The sequence below is a fragment of the Phalacrocorax aristotelis genome, chromosome 2, assembly GCF_949628215.1.
Source record: "Phalacrocorax aristotelis chromosome 2, bGulAri2.1, whole genome shotgun sequence".
Taxonomy (NCBI): Eukaryota; Metazoa; Chordata; class Aves; order Suliformes; family Phalacrocoracidae; genus Phalacrocorax; species Phalacrocorax aristotelis.
Genome location: NC_134277.1, coordinates 22,784,322 through 22,805,715, shown reverse-complemented (window position 1 = coordinate 22,805,715; position 21,394 = coordinate 22,784,322). Strand labels below are relative to the sequence as shown.

General features: G+C 40.0%; 1 protein-coding gene across 1 annotated transcript in view; it reads left to right on the top strand.

Moving 5' to 3' along the window:
• The first annotated feature begins 2,549 nt into the window (after positions 1-2,549).
• Positions 2,550-21,394, top strand: part of LOC142052506 (macrophage mannose receptor 1-like) — a 33,935-nt gene continuing 15,090 nt past the window's right edge. Inside the window, exons 1-19 of the mRNA XM_075082711.1 lie at positions 2,550-2,741; positions 4,461-4,859; positions 6,104-6,277; positions 7,809-7,973; positions 8,305-8,421; positions 9,345-9,488; positions 10,865-11,047; positions 11,231-11,385; positions 12,272-12,385; positions 13,112-13,227; positions 14,037-14,185; positions 14,611-14,810; positions 15,202-15,323; positions 16,071-16,158; positions 16,868-17,012; positions 17,484-17,519; positions 17,608-17,777; positions 18,617-18,684; positions 20,356-20,456. Of these exons, the coding sequence (XP_074938812.1) occupies positions 2,684-2,741; positions 4,461-4,859; positions 6,104-6,277; positions 7,809-7,973; positions 8,305-8,421; positions 9,345-9,488; positions 10,865-11,047; positions 11,231-11,385; positions 12,272-12,385; positions 13,112-13,227; positions 14,037-14,185; positions 14,611-14,810; positions 15,202-15,323; positions 16,071-16,158; positions 16,868-17,012; positions 17,484-17,519; positions 17,608-17,777; positions 18,617-18,684; positions 20,356-20,456 (2,704 nt within the window). The 5' untranslated portion in view covers positions 2,550-2,683. The remainder of the gene's footprint in view (positions 2,742-4,460; positions 4,860-6,103; positions 6,278-7,808; positions 7,974-8,304; positions 8,422-9,344; positions 9,489-10,864; positions 11,048-11,230; positions 11,386-12,271; positions 12,386-13,111; positions 13,228-14,036; positions 14,186-14,610; positions 14,811-15,201; positions 15,324-16,070; positions 16,159-16,867; positions 17,013-17,483; positions 17,520-17,607; positions 17,778-18,616; positions 18,685-20,355; positions 20,457-21,394) is intronic.

Sequence of the window (21,394 nt, the reverse complement as noted above, 5' to 3'; positions counted from 1 at the left end):
GATTACCTAACATGAAAATATAGTGTGAAAGTGCCTTATGTTGCTCTTTCAGTATGTTTTGAGCCTGTCTGGAGAAATGGAAAGGTTCTTCACTTTCTGGGTCTTTTTTAGGCTAGAATGTTTACAGCATCTTTCTTTTTTATTAAAAAAAGTGTTTTCAGTTGGAAAATGTGATTGTGCTATATGTGGGGACTCTGGGTTCAAATCTTTTACCAAATTATAGCAGGCCAAATGATCACAGAATTCCTTTCAGATTTTAATACAGTGTTTTTTGAAAATGAATTCTTTAACTTCTGTAGGGAAGCATCTGGTTGAACCTGGAGGGACTCACCCATCCCTTTCTGTGGGCAGCTGAGGAATGACTTAATGGCAATATTTGATAGCGTGTAAAGGTTTGCCTCTTTGCACATTGCTACGTTTCTTGATACCCTTGTGCTTAATTTTCATTTCCCCTTTCCTCCAGAAGAGTTCAGACTTCAGAGAAAAGGTGGTGAATCTGCACACTGTGAGTGTAACTTCCTGCCTGCGAGCAGAGATTGCCAAAGGAACAATGCTGACTCAACACAAAACCCAGCAGCCTTTCTTCCTTGCCACTTCTAACATTTCAGGCTGTGCCTTGGCAAGTGGAAGATGCTGGAGTGCATCTTTGCAATCTTCTGATTTTCTTTCCCACTTTGTGGGCTGTGATGGGGACTGCTCAGACAAATGTACAAACACTGAGGTGAAGCTGACCTTACTATGCTTTACTCTTTTTTGGCCTCTCAGCAGACCATCGATAACAGTCCTTCACCAAACACTGATCTTTCTTCAGAACGGAGCTAGTTTCGTTCTCCCTGTTGTGATTGTAGTTGTTGCCTCCCAGTAGCTTTGGAGATGCTGAGATGTTGTACAGAGCAGAACCACAAGGCATTACATTTCTCCTGCCTAAATAATAAATAAAAATATTTCTTCCATCCGCACATCTGGAGTTCCTGAACAAGGAAGCAAGGGAAGTTGGAAAGTTGAGGTTGCAGCGTAGAGCATTCCCATGTTGGTGAGTACTGGAATCTACGCCAGACTCAGTGCAGCCATCTTTGCATAAGCATCAGAATTCACTGACCATCTGCCACCATCTCTATTCCCCCACTTCTCTCAGGTCTCAGTGCCGCTCTCAGGCTCCCATTCTTTCCATGTTTTTGGTCTAGCTGCACCCACCGGCCTTCAGGTCACACTGTTTTCTCTCACTGTTGTTATTCTTTTTCTGTTCTAATTCCTTGTGTACCTTTTTAGACCCAGTGAGTCATCCAACTGCATCTGAGTCAGAACAATAGAAGCAGGTTCCCACATGTTCATGTAGGTGTCTAGGGCTTTCATTGCCCAGCAACAATTTTCAGGGAAAGACTTGCTGCAAATACAGCATTGGGGAAGTTATCCCAAACCAGCCTCTCCTGAAGATATGGACACTGGGATTTTTCAAAGGCCATATGCAAAAAAGGATGTAAACATTCCCTGGGAGTGTGTTTTCTCTTCCCTACCCTCTACATATTTCTAATTCTTTCACCTATCATAAAGGAGAGAGGTTTTTCAAAGTAAAAATCAGAATTCTGTCAGAACATCTTCAGGGGGTGCAAACTTTCACAGAGTAGTGGGATCTCATTTCTAGCAATAATTGAAAATCCACCATTTGCCAGTTACAGGTTATCTTCTTCCTAGAATTGTGTGGTTTCTTTTCATAATTCTTCAGTTGTTGCTGTCACCTTTGACGTTCATACATCACATACAACAGTTCATACATTGCTCCTGCATATAGTCAGGAATGGAGCAAAAGGAGGGACAGGTGCCTCCTGAAGAACACAGGTCCTCTTTTCTACAGCTTTTCTCTTTTCTGTGGAACTGCAGACATGGAGAATCATAGAATGATTAAGGTTGAAAAGACCTCTAGGATCAAGTCCAACCGTCAACCCAACACCACCATGTGTCCTAAACAATGCCCTGAAGTGCCATGTCTACATGTCTTTTAAATACCTGCAGGTATGGTGACTCCACCACCTCTCTGGGCAGCCTGTTCCAGTGCCTGACCACTCTTTCAGTAAAGACATTTTTCCTACTATCCCATCTAAACCTCCCCTGACCAGCTTGAAGCAGTTTCCTCTCATTCTGTCGCTAGTGACTTGGGAGAAGAGACAAAATTCTCTGATTCCAAGGTCCTAGTTACTTGCTTTGCATGGTGTTGCAGCCCATTTTTCACAGTACTGCATCGTACTCTGGCGTTTTTAATCATTTATTGATAATTTATTTATCTTACCCTTCTTTTTTACCTTTTTGCCTATTTCTGGTAAAGAGACATTCACATCACCTTCTTCATAAAAATAATGATCCTGAATTGTAAGGTGTGTTTCAAAAAATCCTCACTGAAATGTTATCTCTTAGATCTGATATTTCCATGCAAGATAATGCTTTTATACAGTAGAAAAACTAGCTCAGAAAGCAAAGTTTATTCATTAATGTATTATTTCAAAATTACTCATGTGACATGATACAGTTCCTTATTTGCAGCTCAGAACTTCCTTGTATCTGTGGGGTCTTAAAACTTGAAAAGGACTTGTTAATCCCGTTCAGTGTAGAAGGGTTTTCTTGAAAGGCACAGCTTTGGTCTTCAGCATCAATTTGATGTGGAGAGGAGAAGGGAGTGAAACATTTGGCCATGGATGTCTACCTGCTGCTGATTTTTCTCTTTTCCTTTACATCTCTTCAAACATCTGGTAAGTCTTTGTCCTCTACTGAGTATAGAGGTTTGCAAGTTCTTTTTGTGCTTTCCTGACGTCCTCCTTGGTCAACAGTGAGTTTAGAGCTGGTCACAGCGTGTAATTTGAAACAGTTTTACTCAATTCTTAGGTATGGTGGTATGTGTTTAGGCATTCTGGTTCCTTAACCCAGTTTTCAAGGTGGTGTATGAGTGAAAGAAATGCACCAGCAGATGTGGGCATAACCTAGACGGTGCTGATTCTTGAAAATGTGCCATCTGAATGCAGACAAAAGCTGATTTGAAATTACTGTATTGGAGATTAGAACAGATTAGATGTACAGGGCAGTGTCCCCTCAGCATGCACAGAGCCACTGGCTGATGTGTGCTTTGAGTTTCCTAGACAGCTCATATAGACTATGGCATACTGATCGTTGCATATTGGAATCCTGTTTCTAAGCTGACAGCTTTAGAAAGGGCCATAAAAGCTTCTGTCTGTTAGATTTCAGACACTCCTACTGCTGAGAGGAAAACAAATGACGCTGTGTCTGCAGCTCTTTCCTGCAGGAAGGTCCCAGCTAGAGAACTGCAGGAGTCCCGTGCTATCCCTTGAATGGCAGCAGGGACAAGCCAACGCTGAACTAACCCACTACGGGAGGATTTATTATGTGCATGTTTTTGTGTGAGATCAAGCTGGCTCTAACCCATCCTCTGCTACTTTCTCGAGGATCACTGCAGCAGGAGAGCTGTGCCAGGGGAAATGCCATCTGGCTTGTTCAGGTCTGAAGCCTTTCAGAGAAACACCACCGAGGCTGTTCGACCACTCCCTGACAGCTCTGGGATGCGGGGTGTTATGAAGCCCCATTTAACTATTCCATCCCTGGCAAGAAACCTTGGTTGGCAGTAAAGCCCAATGGCACAGCAGAACGAGTTGGATGATGTTGCTGTTGCTTAAAGGGGAGCTAAGGGATGCAAGGTGAGCTGCAAAAATGGTCAAGGTTTGGAGCAGGCTGAAGTTGTGCCCCTTTTCTGAAGCCGAGGTTGAAGAAACAAAACCCTGTCATGCAGTGTCTCACATTTCTTTTTGCAAGTGTAGCTATTAATGGCACTTAGGATACTTACTTAGCTTAACTGTGCTCAGAACCAAAGTGATGATGCTGCAAGTTGTGGCTTCCCTCCTGAGAAACTCGCAAGTTGAACTCTGTGAAGAAACAACTTTTTGCACAGTTGCTGAAGATTTCCAAAATAATTAATCAAAAATGAAAAATACCCCACTTGCTAGATGAGATGAAAACCACAATGTCATTCTGGGCCAAATATAAAAATGGTTGAATCTTGAGTATGTAAACCATTTTTAATAGCTCTAAAGCAAAAAGTAATTTTACTTGCAAAATCAAAGCCTGTTTAATATGCGGTGTGGCGGTGGAACTTTGAAGAACTCATGAAATTTAATAAAGGTCATTTCTGAATAGCATTTTGAGAACAGTGTGCTTTAGGGAGGGATCTGAAGAAGAGCAGTTTCTCTTGAAAGAGCTATATTTTCAGCTTCTGTGTTGCTTGCATCTTAAGGACATTTTGATGAATATCCTTTATACTGATGATTAACCTCCCTTGATTTCTTTCTCTATGGACTCTATATACTCAATTTTTTGTTGTAGCAGACTGTCAACAGCAAGTAACTGACTTATCTCCTACAAAATCTCTCTTCAGATGTTTAAATTCTCATTTTATTTTATAGGTAGTGGAATATTTTCCATCTATAATGAAGACAGCAAGCTCTGCGCCCAAGCTCAAAACTCTAGCTCGGTTATAACTACCACTTGTGATGAGCACAATGAGTTTCAAAAGTTCAGGTGGGTCTCTGCCACGCAGCTGCTGAGCGTGGCGCTCAAGCTGTGCCTGGGAGTGCTCACCAAGGACGACGAGGCTGCCATCACTTTGGAATCCTGTAATAGGACGAATGAGCTCCAGTGGTGGGAATGTAGAAATGAGATGCTTTCAACCCATGGCAAGGATCTATTTTTCAACTATGGCAAAGGGAAAGGGAAGAAAATCAGGTTGTCCAAAGGATCGGACAAAGGGAGCAGGTGGAAAATCCATGGAACCACAGATAGCGTGTGCTCCCAGCGCTATGAGGGTGAGTACTGAAAATTAATCTCTATTTCTTGGTAACTTGGCTGCCTCTGTTTACAAAGCATTCCACCACCTGTTTGTCATGCAGCAACCCTTTTCTTACAGTGATATCAGTAGCAGAGCTGACTACAAGTAGGGAGCAGAAATGTAAGGCAAATACAACTGTACACATTTCTGCATAACTCAGAAAGCGCAATTCTGTCAAATGATAGAATAAAATGACAAAGGCCTATGATGTAATCATAAGGGAGAATGGGAATTCTCTTTGTTTAGCAACAGTGGGAGGAAATCTATGACTGTTTCAAAATATGTCTGATCAATTTGTAGAAGTGTTAATTGTGCTATACTTAAAAATTTATTGTTGCTATCACTTGGTTTGACTATGTACTATCTCTAAGAAGTTAATCTCTAGTTACCATAGATATGATCCTCTTTTAACAGTGTTTACCTGGTGTTTCCCAGGCCCAGCAAGAACAAAAAGTAGGAAAAAGCCAAAGGAAAAAGTGCTTTAATGGTTTGAGATGCAATACGGCCTACCACCCTGACAAAGCAACACTGGAGAGTCAGATCTCCTTTTCCTGCATTATTATCCCTCTTGGGCTATGTAGAGTGGGCATCCAGGCTCAAATGTTCAACCTCAAACTCCTTGCTACTGTGACATTGGTAGGGTGGGAAGTTAAATAACAAGGGATGAAATTTTTGCTGTGTCCTACAACTGTTGGAGCTGGAATGAAGTTTGTAATAATTTTGTTCAGATAGCAGCAAATTAGACTGCACAGAGATGGGAGGATCACTTACTAGCAGAGTCACTTGTAAATTTAAGATACAACTTCCTCTTACGAAGACTAATAAAATATTCTGATATCCCCTTTTCAAGCCTCTTCTACCATACAGGGAAAAAAAAAAAAGATCCTAAATATCATCCGAGGACAGAAGTTTGTGATGAATGGCAGGAGCTGAGACATGACTGCTTGTGACACAGTAGTCCATATAGCAATAAAAAGAAAAAATTAGACAGAAATTAGCCAAGGGCCAAATAAAGGTTATTTGAGAGACTTAATCCCGAATATCTTGCCATAGTCATATCTAATTGGCCCAACAGCCTTGGAATGCTTTGTAGTAATGAAATACTGATGTGTGGGGCTCTTGCACAGCTCAACTCTGTCCATGGAGAGCGGCCTATGAGCAGACACTGTGGTGATCATTTGGTACTAGCTGACTGCTATTGCTCCGTGTTTCTTTCCGTAGATATCTATACACTGGGAGGAAACGCCTTTGGTGCACCTTGTGTGTTCCCTTTTAAGCTCAATGGTAAATGGTATGCTGAGTGCATCCCTCGGAGTGAGGATGCAGGCTCTCTCTGGTGTGCAACTTCTTCAGATTTTGACAAAGACCAAGTTTTCGGAAATTGTCCACTAAAAGGTAATTTATTTATAAAGATTTCAGGAAAGGCATTAAGCAAAAGTTTCATCTACTCTCATGGTCAAAATGTCCTTGGGATGTGGAAGTAACATTGGACAGTGAGCTGGATTCTGGCTAGCCTAGTTCACTGGCTAGCCTAGTTCACTAGTTCATATCACCTGAGCATGGTAGATATGGGGAGTATTGTGAGGGTGGTGACTAGGACTGATGGAAAAAGGAAGAGAAAACCTCTAAGACTATGTGAGAAGAAAGTCAGGGCAAATGAAAGACAGAAAGAAGTGTAGTGGATAAGGAAGCTGAGATATAGGGAAGCAGGAGACAGTGGTGTATTATAGGATGGTGCAGAGAATAGGAGGACTGGAGCAAATGGAAGAGTGCAGGACACAGGCAGCCACCTTCACCTGCCTTCAGTACTCCAGTGCTCCTTACACCCACAAATCACCCAACACAGCTTTCCAGTAACCCCAGCACAAATGCCCTACCCCTTCACCCCTGCTTCACATCTGATTGGAAATGATCATTTCTGTCATGTTGGGAGGTCTGGGAGAGCATAAGAGGGGTCCCAAGGTATGAAATGGATGTGGAGACCTAGATTATCTGTGCAGTAAATAGGGAAACGTGTGTGTACAGGTAGAATACATCAGTGAGTTGTTTAATGTGGACTGAATTGTGAGAGAAGTAGATGAGTTATATAAATGTCGTGGTTCAGCCTCAGTCGGCAACTAAACACCACGCAGCTGCTCGCTCACTCCCCCCATCCCTGCGGGACGGGGGAGAGAATTGGAAGAGCAAAAGCACAAAAAACCCCCGAACTTGTAGGTTGAGATAAGAACAGTTTAATAATTACAATAATAATAATAATAATGATAATAATTACAATAATGATAATATAATAAAATGGAAAAGGAAAAAAAAAGGAAAAATCCATGGAAACACAAACGATACAACCGCTCACCACCCGCCGACCGACGCTGCCCGTCCCCGAGCCGCGATTGCTGCCTCCCCCCCCCAGCCAGCCCCTCCCAGGTAACATACTGGGCATGATGTTACACGATATGGAATATTCCTTTGGCCAGTTTGAATCCGCTCTCTTGGCTGTGCCCCCTCCCCTCCCGGCTTCTTGTGCCCCCAGCAGAGCATGGGAAGCTGGAAAAGGCCTTGACTGGTACAAGCGCTACCCAGCAACAGCCCAAACATCTGTGTGTTATCTCAACATTGTTTTCATACTAAGTCCGAAGCACAGCACTGTGCCAGCTGCAGTGAAGAAAATTAACTCTATCCCAGCTAAAACCATGACAATAAATAAAAAAGAACAGGGTGAATGTAGAAAAATCAGGTTTGTAAGGAGAAAGAATTCCTTATGTTATTAGTGTATTATTAGTATTGAATGGACAAAGTATATATCTGGGGCAAACTGTGTGTAAAAACTTAGCAAATTATAGTTACATAGTTTTAGTCTGCAATGAAGATTTAATTTTCTGTGTTAGCAAGTATGAATGTCTTGTCAAGTTGCTGTCATCATGTTTTATAGACACCATCCACAATGACCTTTGGAAAACAAATCCTGTGACAGAAACTCACTATCAGATAAACTCGGAGTCCCTTTTGACATGGCACCAAGCAAGAAAAAGCTGCCAGCAACAGAATGCGGAATTATTAAGTGTCACAGACCTTCATGAACAAATGTATTTATTAGGTAAAGTAAAAAGAAAACCAAACCCACAAAAACCAACCCAACAAAATTAATGCATATGGTTAAAACATATGTCAGCTCCAAGAGTTTTAACATGGTTACTTCCATTTACCTTGTGAAAATATGTCTTAGTGACATTCTTAAAAAAGCTTCTCACTTTATCACAAAAAAAATATGTATTAGAGTAGTGGAAAAAATCTAACCTATATTAAAGAAAAAATCTATGACATTTTTTCTTTTCCATTCTTCAAAATTTTATTTCAAGTTTTATTGAATAACTTACAAAATCAGAGGCATTTAATAACCTGACTGCTCATTTCTTTTGGCCGTGTAGGGCTCACTAGTGACCTGGGTGTCAATGCAAAGCTCTGGAGTGGTCTTTTCAGTGCACTTGACAGTGGCTGGCAGTGGATTGGGGGAAGTCCTTTCAGATACCTAAACTGGGCTCCAGGTAAATGCACTTTTCTGAAATGATGATCAGCGTCTGGGCCAAAATTCTTTTCTCTTCCCCAAATACCTGTTACCTAACTCGTTAGGTTTCATTTTCACAGATTACAGAGGATTATGGGAAACGTAGAATACTACAGTGGTAGGGATCACATCAGAGATGGACCACCATTAATTCTGAATTTCACAGAAAAAGCAGAGAACTCACCTAAGAAAACAGTTAAAAACAAATATCTATAGCTCATACTATATTTTTTCATCCACAATTTTCTCATCAGGTATATTATTCAAACTAAACAAGAAACTAATGAGAAATCATATAAAGAGAATGTAAAGAAAAGAGAAAAAAAAAACAGAAGAGAAACATTGCATAAGAAATATTTTCAGTTGTTCTTCTCAGTTACTGCTTATGACATTTATCTGATGTACATTACCTTAGTAAATTTCCACTCTTTTCTTAGGATCTAAGTCACAGTCTCTCATGCTGCCATATTATGTATTTTCATAATAGCTGTTGTGACTTACAGGGAAATCCAAATGGCGAGCACTCCTGTGGAACTAAATATGCATTTCAAGTCCAGTGTTGAACAGTAAAGGATGCTGAGTGTTTGCAATACTACTGCCCCATAAGGAATTTATATAAAAGCTTTATTTGTATAAAGCTTTTTTTCTGTATGCTGCAGTACTTCAGATACACGGAATTTCTTCTTAAGCAGTGCATGGGAGAAGAGCAAGTCTCATGTCTGAGACGTCGGCACTCTTGGCCATCCCAGTGGTGTCCTCATCACCTTTCTTGGGAATTATTACTCTAAAGAATGATACACCAGTGGCTTTGCAGCTGCAAAAGCTGCATTCCCTCCTGTCATGAGGTGAAAATTTTCAGTGTTAACAGAGGGCTTCTCTGTATGTTGTGTCTATTTCCTAAAGGAAATCCCTCTGTGGAATCTGGAAAAATATGTGGGACCTTCCAAGGTAGGAATGGCAAATGGGAAAACCAGGCATGTGATAGGAAACTGGGATATATCTGCCAAAAGAGAAACTCCTCCTTAGATTCCTCCACTATTGTCTCAGGTAAGTTGCTCAAAAAATAAGGCTATTTTTGCAGTGAGTGAGAAATACTTGGAGGATACCATATATGAAATGACAGTATGTTTTCGAAACAAAAGGGTTACACTTGTTGACCTGGGTCAAACACCGAGAAGACTTTAGTTTTCTGGCTCATATTAAAGATGATGTCTAGATGTTGTTTGTCACTTTGAAAAGATGCCAGGGTACTAAGGAAGACAGGATTATGTGTTTAGTTGTGTTATCCAGACCACAAAATACCAATGAATATCTTATGCTCTGAAAAATACACTGAAGATGTGTTCTGCAGAAAGATGTGAGCCAGGGTTCATGTTTCCCCTGCTCTCTCTGACCCTTTTTGCTCTATTCTGAAAGGAAGAATTCAGAATATGGGGCTGGCACCTTTTCCCAGCTGAGTTCCCCTCCCACCTGAGGCAAACTAGGTCTTTTCTACGTGAAGAAAATGGTGTGCAGTTACTTCACTTGGGAATTCCCAGCATGCTACTAGCTCTACAGTAACTCCCTCAACTAGATAAATACTAGTATATAAAATTATTCTCTGGCTCGGGGATGAATGGCACATCATAGCTGGCATCCTGTACATTCTGGCTGCATCCAGACAGCTTACTGGGAGTGGTGTCTGGCCCATGCTAACCTCCAAACCATGCCTGGATATTGCCTAGGGGAATGCAAATTCGCACAGGTCAAACCCATGTCCAGGGAGCATTGAACAGTGTGTTTGATCACATACCAATACTGGGCACACATCCTGCCCTCTTCAGTTTACTTTATAGGTGAAGACCATGTGAAACTTCAAAGCAGTGGAAGATGGTTGGCTACACTAAATTCACACCAAGAAATAGCTGCTGAACAAAGTGTGTGGCATTTCTGTGCAGCTGGGATTTCTGGCATGTGTGGTATAACATAAGTGTGCCTGGGCTCTCTGATATATGATTTGGGCTGTGAAGGAGCTCCAACTTGCTCCTGAGCATCTCATGTTTCCAGAGAAAAAATATACAAAATCTCCAAAATTCATCAAGATAAAGTCCCTGTGTAGGAAAAGAGACCCTATTCTGTAAAACACGGCTGTACACAGAGCCTCACTGCGGGGGATTTAGTATGGAGCCGTGCCCTGCAAGTCTGCATATTGAATTACTTAGTATTTATTTAATTCTGTAAAAGAGTTTTTTGATACCTCCCAGAAAATTTGGGATGGAAAAATCTGTTTCGTATTCTTTGTGATCCTCAGACTTTTGCTTCTCCCCTCTGCCAGTATGTGCTCTAATATTTCCACCTCATGTCAGTACAGATAATATCATTTTTGATTAGAAGAAAGCACTGAACAGGACTGCTTAATAATTGTGTGAAATAATTTTTTTTAGGCGACTTAAAGCCTTTTAAGTGCCCCAGGGAATGGGTGCCCTATGCAGGTCATTGCTATAGAATTTACAGAACTCCCAAAATATGGAAAGAAGCCCAGTCTTCCTGTAGAAAAGAAGATGGAGAGCTGGCGAGTATTCATAATATCGAGGAATACAGTTTTGCAGTGTCTCAGCTTGGGTACAGTGAGTATTCCTGCAGGTCACTTTTTTATCTGGAATTATACAGTTGCTATTATTCATTTAATCATTGTAACCATGATCTCAAATGTTTTTTTAAAAAGTCTTTCTTCAGTCAAAAGTGGGTGTGAGATGTGATTGTTTCATTTTAAGACACACCTATACCTACAATTGCCTTTGTTTTCCCAGAGCCAGATGATGAGCTGTGGATTGGTCTAAATGACTTCAGGGTTCAAATGTATTTTGAATGGAGTGATGGGACACCTGTGACTTATACCAAGTGGCGCCATGGAGAGCCATCCCACACACAGAATAAGGCAGACTGTGTCGTTATGAAGGGAGAGGTAAAAATCACTCTCACACTTTCATACTTTCTTATGCCCTTTGTGTCCCTCAAAAGGAAAACATCTATGACCAAAAAAACAAAAAAAAAGAAAGAAACACAAAAAAAAAAAAGAAAAAAGGGACAGGGGTTTTAAAGTTTTTTTATGAACTTGGTTTAATTCAGCATATCTTAGCATGGAGGGAGACTGGAGATCAGATCGAGGAAGGTGTATGGAGTCACAGAAGTGGTGTGCTGTGCTGAGACTTGGTCTGTTCTGTAACAGTTACAACAAATCTGGCTGAAATTGTTTGAAACAACACATCATCCACAATCACCATGACTGATCATGGCTGCATAGTATGATTCTTAGAGTGGGGACTTTCTTAAAACACCTAAAATATACATTTATTAGAGCTACTTTGGAGGCTCATATTACTGGAGGCACAAAAAATTAGGTACAAAAAATTGTATCTTGTTTTATACTCAGCATAAAATGACATATCATAACACTATGGAGAAAGACTTAAACAGTATATTTTTCATATTTATGTTTAGTTTATCCAGCATTTCCTTGCTATTGTCATCTGGTTACATGCACATGATAAATACTATGCTGGTGAGAATACAGTGGAACAGTGTATCTCCTTCCTACTCTCATCAGCCACTGAACCTTTAATACGTGTAACCCTCATTCTCACACCTCTGACAAAATGTGGCCCTCGCTGTCTTTATTGTGTTCCCTATTTGGGAGTTTTGGAGAAAACATCAGGACAAGGAAAAGAGCCAAAACAGCCTCGGCCATATGAAGGGAGAAGGGTTGTCTCTGAGGATGGTGAACATGCCTGTTGGATCTGGATTGTCTCTAGATTTCACTTCTCTCTGTTGTTTCTTCTTACCATGCTTAGGATGGATCCTGGGCTGACAGCGCTTGTGAAACAAAACTCGGTTATGTCTGTAAAAGGAAACCTTTGGCAGAAGAATCAGGGGAAGCAGAGGTTACTTACCCAGGCTGCCAGAAAGTAAGTATAAAACAAAAGCAGCAAAAGGTCATTGCATCTTACTTCCACTGCTATGATGGTGAGTACCACAGAAGTCAATTATTCTGACTGTTCTTGGTGGACCCCTTGCAAACTTAATTTGTATGTATGGATACTTCTCAGACTAATTGGGATTTTTAAATTTATTTAACCAAAATGTAGATTGACTTGTTTTTTCCCTTCCCTTACATGCACGCTTCAATCACCTCTCTCCTAGTGCAGAACTGGTCACTTCACCCATAAAAGCTGCTCTCTGCAGAGCATGTCAGTATTTTTTCATGCTGTAACTCACTGGTCTTGGGTTACACGCAGCCTTCCTAGTTCAATCAATCCAGCACAGGAGGCAGGAGCATTTGAGCTGACTGTTTTGGAGATTTTTTGTAGCTTCTTGCAACAGCTACACTTACACAATGAGAAAGCAGAGCAGGATTTACACAAGCGGCTGCAAAGTGGCTGTGAGCATGCTTGCCAGATCCAAGTCATAACCACAGCTCACTGCTCACGAAGACCCCTTGTGTGTCCTTTGACAAGGAGCAAGACATAGAGTTGTGGTTACAAAAGCTATGTTCGGTTATTCTCTTCGTTTTCTTCTTATGCCTTCTGAAATGAATTTTGACTTGGGTTGTGGTATTAACTTGGCTTTTGGAAGTGTGCTGTGCTGCGCAATCTGACAGCCCCTCCGTGCATCTCTGCTGTTGACACTGACAGGGCTGGATGAAGCACGGCTTCTACTGCTACTCCGTGGGGCAGTTGCCAGCAAAGTTTTCAGATGCAAAACAAATCTGTGAAGAAAACAAAAGTCACCTGGCTAGCGTGACAGACAGGTATGGAAACATAATTCTTGTCCTTTCATATGTGCAACCAGGATGGAAGGGCCAAACAGAAATCTTTTCCTACTTTGGAGTTTTTCATAGGGTCTCATGTGACTCTTTGCTGGAAAATTTGTGGTAGAACTGAAGAAGTATTACAACATACATCAGGGTCTTGTATTTTGGCTGATTTCAGCTTTTCACGGCATCAGTCATCAATACAGATATTTAAGTCATTGCTACTACACACCTACACACTATTGTTGAACCCAGGAATTCAAAAATTGAGTCAACCCCAAATAGCTCTGAATTGCCAGACTGTTTTAAAACTTAAAAGTAAATGGGTAAACATGGAACTATTTATTTCTTCTGGATTTGAGCTTCTCAACCTTTTCTTTGCAATAGGCAGGTCTGGAAACTTACCTTTTTTAGAATAAAAGTAGATTTTTTCCCCAGTGAAACAAGATTTAAAGATCTAGACCTTATCATAAAGCTTAGTAAAACACTGTAGCACTTATTTATACAGAATGAGTAACAAACATGCATTAACACAAACATTGTTTGGCTTGTGTTGTTCATTGTGCAGTACAAAAGGAGAATAGAATCACTCTAAATTCTAAACATGATTTACATTACCAAAATATAAGACAAAAATTAATTTATAACACAATGAGAACTATAAAAGTAAGACCATCACCCTTGCTTCAATCCATACTTATCTTTTCCCACATCACCTTTACCAGATTTGCTACAATGAACTGTTCGAAGAGATGAACAAACTACAATAAAATGTGATACATCAGTTTGGTACTTATTCTTCACAGATTTGAACAAGCTTTTTTGACTTCTGTAATTGGATTCAATCCAGCAAAGTACTTCTGGATTGGTCTCTCAGATGTGGAGGAGCAGGGGACGTTCAGGTGGGCCAGCGGGGACATGGTCACCTTCACCCACTGGAATGCAGGAATGCCTGGTATGTGCCACAGGGGCTACTGACTTTCTGCTCTGGGGGCCTGAGAAATGAGGGTTTAGAAGCTAAATAGTAATTTTGAAACTTTGCTGGCATAAAGTGGCAAAAACGACATCGCAACTTTCTGGTCATGCTAAAGGGATTAAACCTGAGATCATGGTAGCTCCTTCCAGTAGACCACCTGGGAGCACATGTGTCTGTTGGTATAATTCACTCTTTGCTGTTTGATGGTTTTGGTAGATGATCCATTGTGTAACATAAAAAGAACTTGATAAAATTTATTTATGATTTAATTGAAAAGCATGTGAGCTACTGTGAGATACTGGCATCCAAACACAGTGGGGATGTTACATTTAATTAAGCAGCATATGCTTTGACAAGATGCAGGTATTTATCAATAAGGTTTAAAAATTTTATGTTTTATGAAGGAAGGGAGTCAGGCTGTGTGGCCATGATAACAGGAACTTCAGCTGGATTATGGGATGTTTTGAACTGTGAAGAAACAAACATGTTTCTCTGCAAGCAGCTGGTGGAGGGAGTGACCCCCCCGCCTCCTCCAACAACGACCCCTCTCCCATCATGCCCAGAGGGATGGCAATCCGTTCCTCAGAGCAGCTTCTGCTTCAAAGTAGGTGTTTAACTTCTGAATGCAAATGCTTGTCATTTCAAATAAGAATATGTTTCGTGTATGCATGGAAGGTGGATTTCACCCTGCCTACCTCACAGGTAGTCTGTGGTAACACATCTCCACCCATCCCCAGGTGGTGTGTTGGGGAAGTGCTGGGAAGTGCTCTGTGTAGGTTGAAGTGAAGTTTGGAGTCACAGGGTCTCTGAGATGATAGCAAAAGCAAAGTTACAATAATCAAGCTTGATAAATGACCACAGACTTATAATTGCACAATTAAATAATAAGTGATAAAATTAGAGACCAGGAGACCAGAAGAAATATAGAGTCCCAGAATGGAGTTTCTAAATGTCTGTAATACCCAGCACAGTATTTAATTGTCCACTTTTTATAGATTTTTCAGGGAGGAAGGGAGAAAATGCAAACTTGGTTTGGTGCAAGAGATTTTTGCAGAGCCATTGGAGGAGATCTGGCATGTATCCACAGTGAAGAAGAACAAAACCTAATAGCTAACTTGTAAGTATCTGCACAGTCCACCGTTTGTGGAAAAAAACCACAAACATTTGAAAAACCTTTCTGAAAGACATAAAGGATTTCTGGTGATCAATTTCTGCTGGCAAAGATGGTGTATATTCTTGCAAAGTGGCAGAAGGAAATGGGTTGAAACAGGTGAGCAAAAGGGTTTCTTGGCAGGCCTCTGGGAAGGTGGTGCTGTGCGTTGAAGTAGCCTGAACATATAAAAAATGAAAGGACCATCAAAATTGGTTTAAACTGAGTTTAGTTCAAAGGGATAAAACTGATCTTTTTAGCTCATTTGGAGTTGATCAGTAGATGAAATACTCTTGATTAAAGGAATAGTTTGTGCTGCTTTCTTTCCTTGGTTAAGGGGAAAAATTGGGAGGCTAAGGAAAGCCTGACCTATTGACGGGGTTATATAAATGTTTAAATCAAGCCTATGAGTACAGACAGGTCTGAATTTGGATGTATAAGCCACTTGGTCAAACCAAGACCTTAAAATATATTTTAACTCAGTATTTGTGGACTCATGACATCTGTGATCCTTCCCATGAAGCTCTGTGTTTCACTGCTTCCTGCCACATGCAGTGCCAAGGCGTTTTTGCCCACATGGCAATGGAATGATTACTTTATATGACTGTCTCTAATGATACTTCAAGCATGAGAACACTGAGAATAATGTAATGATAGATATTCTCCTTCTCTATTTCACACCATGTCTTATTGTCTATATCTGTAATCATTCAGAAAGAGGGATTATCTTCACTTATCTTACTGGATGGGTTTAAGTGCCTTGGACTCTGACAGCGGATTTATATGGAGTGATGGCTCACCAGTGAGTAAATAATTTCTTGTTCCAGCTTTTTGTCTAATTCTCCATGTATATCTTGGCAGACAGCTCTCACAACTCCTCCTATACAAGCTGCAAGTGACTTTAAGTGTTTATTATGTGATTCCACTCTAGGAATTAGTTTGTCTTTTGAGAGTTCATAGTTATAGATAAGAGTATGACATTCAGACTGATGAAATAACACCAAAGGTGAAGGAATATCTCTCCTGATCTAAGCAAATCTGGTTCTGCTAATCTCTATATTCCCATTTGTCATTTACTGTTAGAAATAATTTTGTATGTCTACAGAAGCTAGGCTTTGTAGCCCTCGCCTTCTCAAGTAGATCAAGGTCTGCAAGGCCTAAATCCATATGGTAGCACTGATGGATTGTCTCAGGTTGAAACATCAGAGCAGGATAACCAACCTGGGGGTCAGAGGAAGGTACTTAGACACTTCTTTATAAAGCTTGTTTAAGAGAACTTAATCTCTCCTGATAACAAAGAGGGCAACAACTTCTTGATTTACTAACATGGCTTATAAATACACAGGCAAATCATTATGCTATGCAAGGGTCATATCCTTCTCCTTACAAGGTCTGGCACCAAAGTGCAAGATGGACCATGAAATCAAATGTAGTACATTCTTCTTTAACAGGGTAAGACAATTGTTTCACTTTAAAAGGAAAATAGTAACAAAGCTGTATTTCTACTATAGGTAAATTATGAAAAATGGGCAAGCGGAGAACCAAACAACTATGATGGAAATGAAAAATGTGGCGTGTTTAATGGTTACAATAATATGAACTGGAATGATTTATTTTGTGAACATATGCAGGACTATGTTTGCCAGATAAAAAAAGGTAGGATGACTTTCTTCTTTGAGCAACTTTTAGAGACAGATAAGAACATCCTTTCCTGGTCAGATCACGCCATCTGCATGTATTAGAGCCAGCTGTGCCATCAAGCACAGTGAAGCATTTAATACATTCTAACTGAAATAAAAGCAGTTGAAAACTATTAATTCATCCATGAGAGACACGTGTAAATTTGGGATGTATATGCAGAATGTCAACTAAGTGAAATCCAGCAGCCTAAAGTTGCGCATGGTTTCCGTAAACTTAACTTGTGATCAGCTCTAACACGGTATTTTGCTGAGTGTAACACCCTTTTTTCAAATATTCTGAGAAACTCTGTGACAAAAATAAGTATAGTGAGTAGGCTTTAAGATTGATTTTATTCCTTGGAATTAAAATACTAACAACTGTATAAATATATGTAATCAAGAGATGTTTGAGAACTATATTATACTCAGATGTTGATTTACATTGCAGGAGCATCACTGAAGCCAGAGCCTACTTCCACATTCAGTAAGTCTTGTACTTCCAGTAACAGAAATAAGTTATCATATAATGGTGTTACTTTCTATTACAGATTGCTTAATGTTTTACCTTGCAGATTATGAATATATTGTTACTGAAGATGACTGGATAATATATAATCAGAAGGAATACTACTTCAGCAAGGAACCAATGCCTATGGAAAAAGCCAGGGACTTTTGCAAGAAGAATGGTGGTGATCTTGCCGTTGTTGAGAGTGAAAGTGAAAAAAATTTTCTTTGGAAATATGTAAGAAACATGGTTTACTTCAAAATGCACCATTTTGTCCTACACTGAGGCCCCCTTTTCAGCTGGTTTGTGAAATATTAGAAAGTGGTCCCCATCATAAAAAAAAAAAAATCAGTGCCTTCTTATCTACTTAGGAGCTTTACCTTAATCGTTATTTTGATAAACTGCTACATGTAGACAAATCCTCAGCTTCTTTTCAAGAACACTCTCAGGGTGAAACTTTCAAAAACCTTGCTCTGTTTAGCTGAAAGCCGTAGTTACTGAGTATGTTTTGTTTTCCAACTCATTCTCTTCATAGAATTCAAGGAAAGATTTTTCTCTTTTTTTGTCAAAACAGATTTCAGATTTTCAGTAAAAGGTTTAAGCCAGAATATTTCCTAATAGGAAGAAAATAACCTGATGATAATATACTCTTTTGGAAATAGTTTCCTACTGTTAAAAACAAATATGGTTCCATCCATTCCTGCACATGACTAAGTACTAGATCCCATGATTTACTTGTAGCCTTTTGGCAAATTCTCACTATGCTTTCCTAAAACTCCTAAAAATATTGCTTTATTTTATAGCCTGCTTAAGAGGTCATTCTTACCTTCTTAACCTAGCTTTTTGCTCCATTTCTTTTTCATCCCATTCTGCCTTTTTTTTCCTTTTAATTTAAATACTGGAAATTGGAGGAAAATTTTTAAGTTGAGGCACATAATCCCAGCAACATGCAACATGCACATTGCATGCTATGCAATTGTACAACTGAAACTAAAGTGGTTTTTGAGAGCTTGCTTATTTTATTTTAAATCTGTTTTCTTACATCTCATTAAAATTCTTATTTTTTTGTGTTTTAGACTTTCTATAAAGACTGGGGAAATAACTTTTATATTGGCTTAAGTGTGAGCCTTGACAAGACATTCCGGTAAGTAAAAACAAATTAAGTTTGTCAGAGTCATCATGTGAATATTTGGCACAGCTGTCTGTAAGAGGCTGTTGAAGTTCAATGACTGGCAAAAACTGTCTACACCCTCGTCTTGACATAGTTTTAAAATACAGTTCCACTCCTCAGGAGAGGGTGTCGCACATAATATTTGCATTATTGACTTCCCCTTCTTTTGGTTATATACTTTGCTTTTGTATTGTAAGGCTGAGATGTTCACTCACACTCAGTGCATTGTCATCCCCTTTTCCTTGTCAGATGAAATAAAATTGGTTGGAGGTCTCTGGATGTTCCAGGTGGTACTTACAGACATTACTGAATATGCAAATGATCAAAGAAAAACAACCCTCAAACCTGCACTGAGAGGCATCATGGTGGTTTTTAGAGGTGAAATATCAATGGTGGAGAGCCCTTGTCTGGAAGGTAATTTCCAGATGGTTGTACTGTCACAGCCCAGGGCAGAACAGCTTCAGGCTACATGGGGTCATTACTCTTCTACAAATGTCTTCGGAATCAAAGTGCCCTGGGAATGTCCTAAACCTTCTCTGGAGCCTTAGATGAGTTACAGACATATTTCTTCTGTGGCACTTTGCTCCCCACCCCAGCCCCACCCCCTGCCTCTTTTTCTAGTGCCTTCTCCTAGAATTTGAAGCTTGGGCAGATGATTCTCAGCTTCTTAATTTCAATCTTTCTGCTGTTGCCTCAGGATGTCATTCTTGGCCACAAGCCACAGAGACTGGAAAGTCTCATCTCCTGGAGCTCCTGCTTTCTACATCATATGCACTGCTCAGAAAACACTGTTGTTTGTCTAGTTCTCCCTTGCTCCCTCACTAGTTTCATCCTCCTCCCTGTTGGATCATGGTGCCACTATTTGTCTTTATAGTATTCCTCCCAGTTTGTTATGTACTGTTTTTTCCTATTTAGCTTAGGAAGTATTGCAAGTGGGAGCAGCTAGGCATGCTTGTTGAATTCCTTATTTGTAGTTTACTTGCAAAAGCACATATACAGTTGCTTAGTCTCCAAAACACTAAATTGTCCCGGAGCTGATGTTGTCTGAAGGCTCTGTCTTGGCAGATTCCCCACTTGCCTCTCCTCCTACCAGCACACTGGGGCTTTTTCAGTTTTTTCTTGGCTACTTTTTGGGAACAAATTTGTGATTCACCAAACCAGGAAACAATTGTTGCACAACTAAAAGTAATAGCTGTATAATATTAAAGATTTCCTTTGTCTAACAAAATGGTTCCCTGTGGTCCCCAGTAGGTGGGTCAAGGCTCTCTCTTACCCTACAGCATCTTACATTATTGCTTTTGGACCCAAGAAATTACTAAAGTAGGCTCAGATTTCTGTTTCTGTGCTCCAGGGAAAGCCAGGTCCAGTGCTACACTGGTGTGTTTGCTGTAGGCTATCAATGCTCAGAGACCAAGAAAGGCTGGGACCAGCAGTTGAGATGATTAGTTCAGACCTGGTCCAGGTCAACAGAGAAGGCAGTTGACATAAAGATATTTTTTACTAATTCCAGGTGGAAGGTCTTGTTTTTCTTTTACCAGAGACGTGGTTGTAAGCTAGGATATAGGAGACTCTAAGATGTCCTTTACAAAGAAATATTAACTAATTCAACTGGGAATTATTATTCCCCCAAATGACTTGTTTCAGATGGATGGATGGAAGTACAGTGAACTATGTTGCCTGGGCTCCAAATGAACCCAATTTTGCAAATAATGATGAAAACTGTGTGGTCATGTATACTCAAACAGGTGGGTGCTGTAACAACATTCAGTCTGCACAGTGTGGCATAGGCTTGGGAGGGCTGTGTGTACAAGGGTGGGTAAGTTATAATACTGAGCAGGCTGGTGTTTGACAAAGCAGGAAAATAAATAATTTTGTCTTCTTCCATTTATGCACTTCTAAAAAATTCAACTCTACGTAGCTAGCACATTGGATCATACCTGCAATTTGATTCCTAGCTTTGTGAGAAAATTTGAATGTGAACAAATCAGTTAAGTATCAGACCATCCGCAGATAGAGTCAATATTGTTTTTCCTCTATCCTCTGTCTGTTTTATGATGACCTCATGAGGACATCATCTGCCTGTTATCACTTGTGCAGTTCCTAAAAAGAGAGGGCTTGGGCATGGCTTTGATTCTCACTAAACAATGATATGCACTATTTTAATTAAAATAAATACAAATAACCTTTAATACAGAGAGTTGGAAATAACTGTGCTTACACTAGCCAAGCACTTAGTCTCCTTTGGAGGAGTTAATCTCTTCTACTTTAAACATTTTTAGTCTCAAAATCTATAGCTGAGGTAATCTCCCAGGCTCTATTAGAGGTCAATGGAAGGAAGTGAACACTTTTGGGGAGTAAATACTATGCCCTCTTTTGGAGAGCTTCTTGAAGGTAAGATGAATTATGTCCTTAACTTGACTGAATTATGATGACAATAACTCCATTAAACATACCTTGTAACTGTCTGCCACTGATGAAATAAATGCCATTTCCTTATTCGTTCCTGATCTGTAAATGTTAATGTTGTGTTCTTGCATCACACTCCTATAGGGAGAAAAGATAGCCAGAAGGCTATACAACTCAGGTAGTACGGTAACAAGGACCAACTACTTTATGTAGGCAGAGTGATCCTAGAGATCTTACAGATCTTAGAGAGGTGAATCAAACATTTGAACTAAAACTC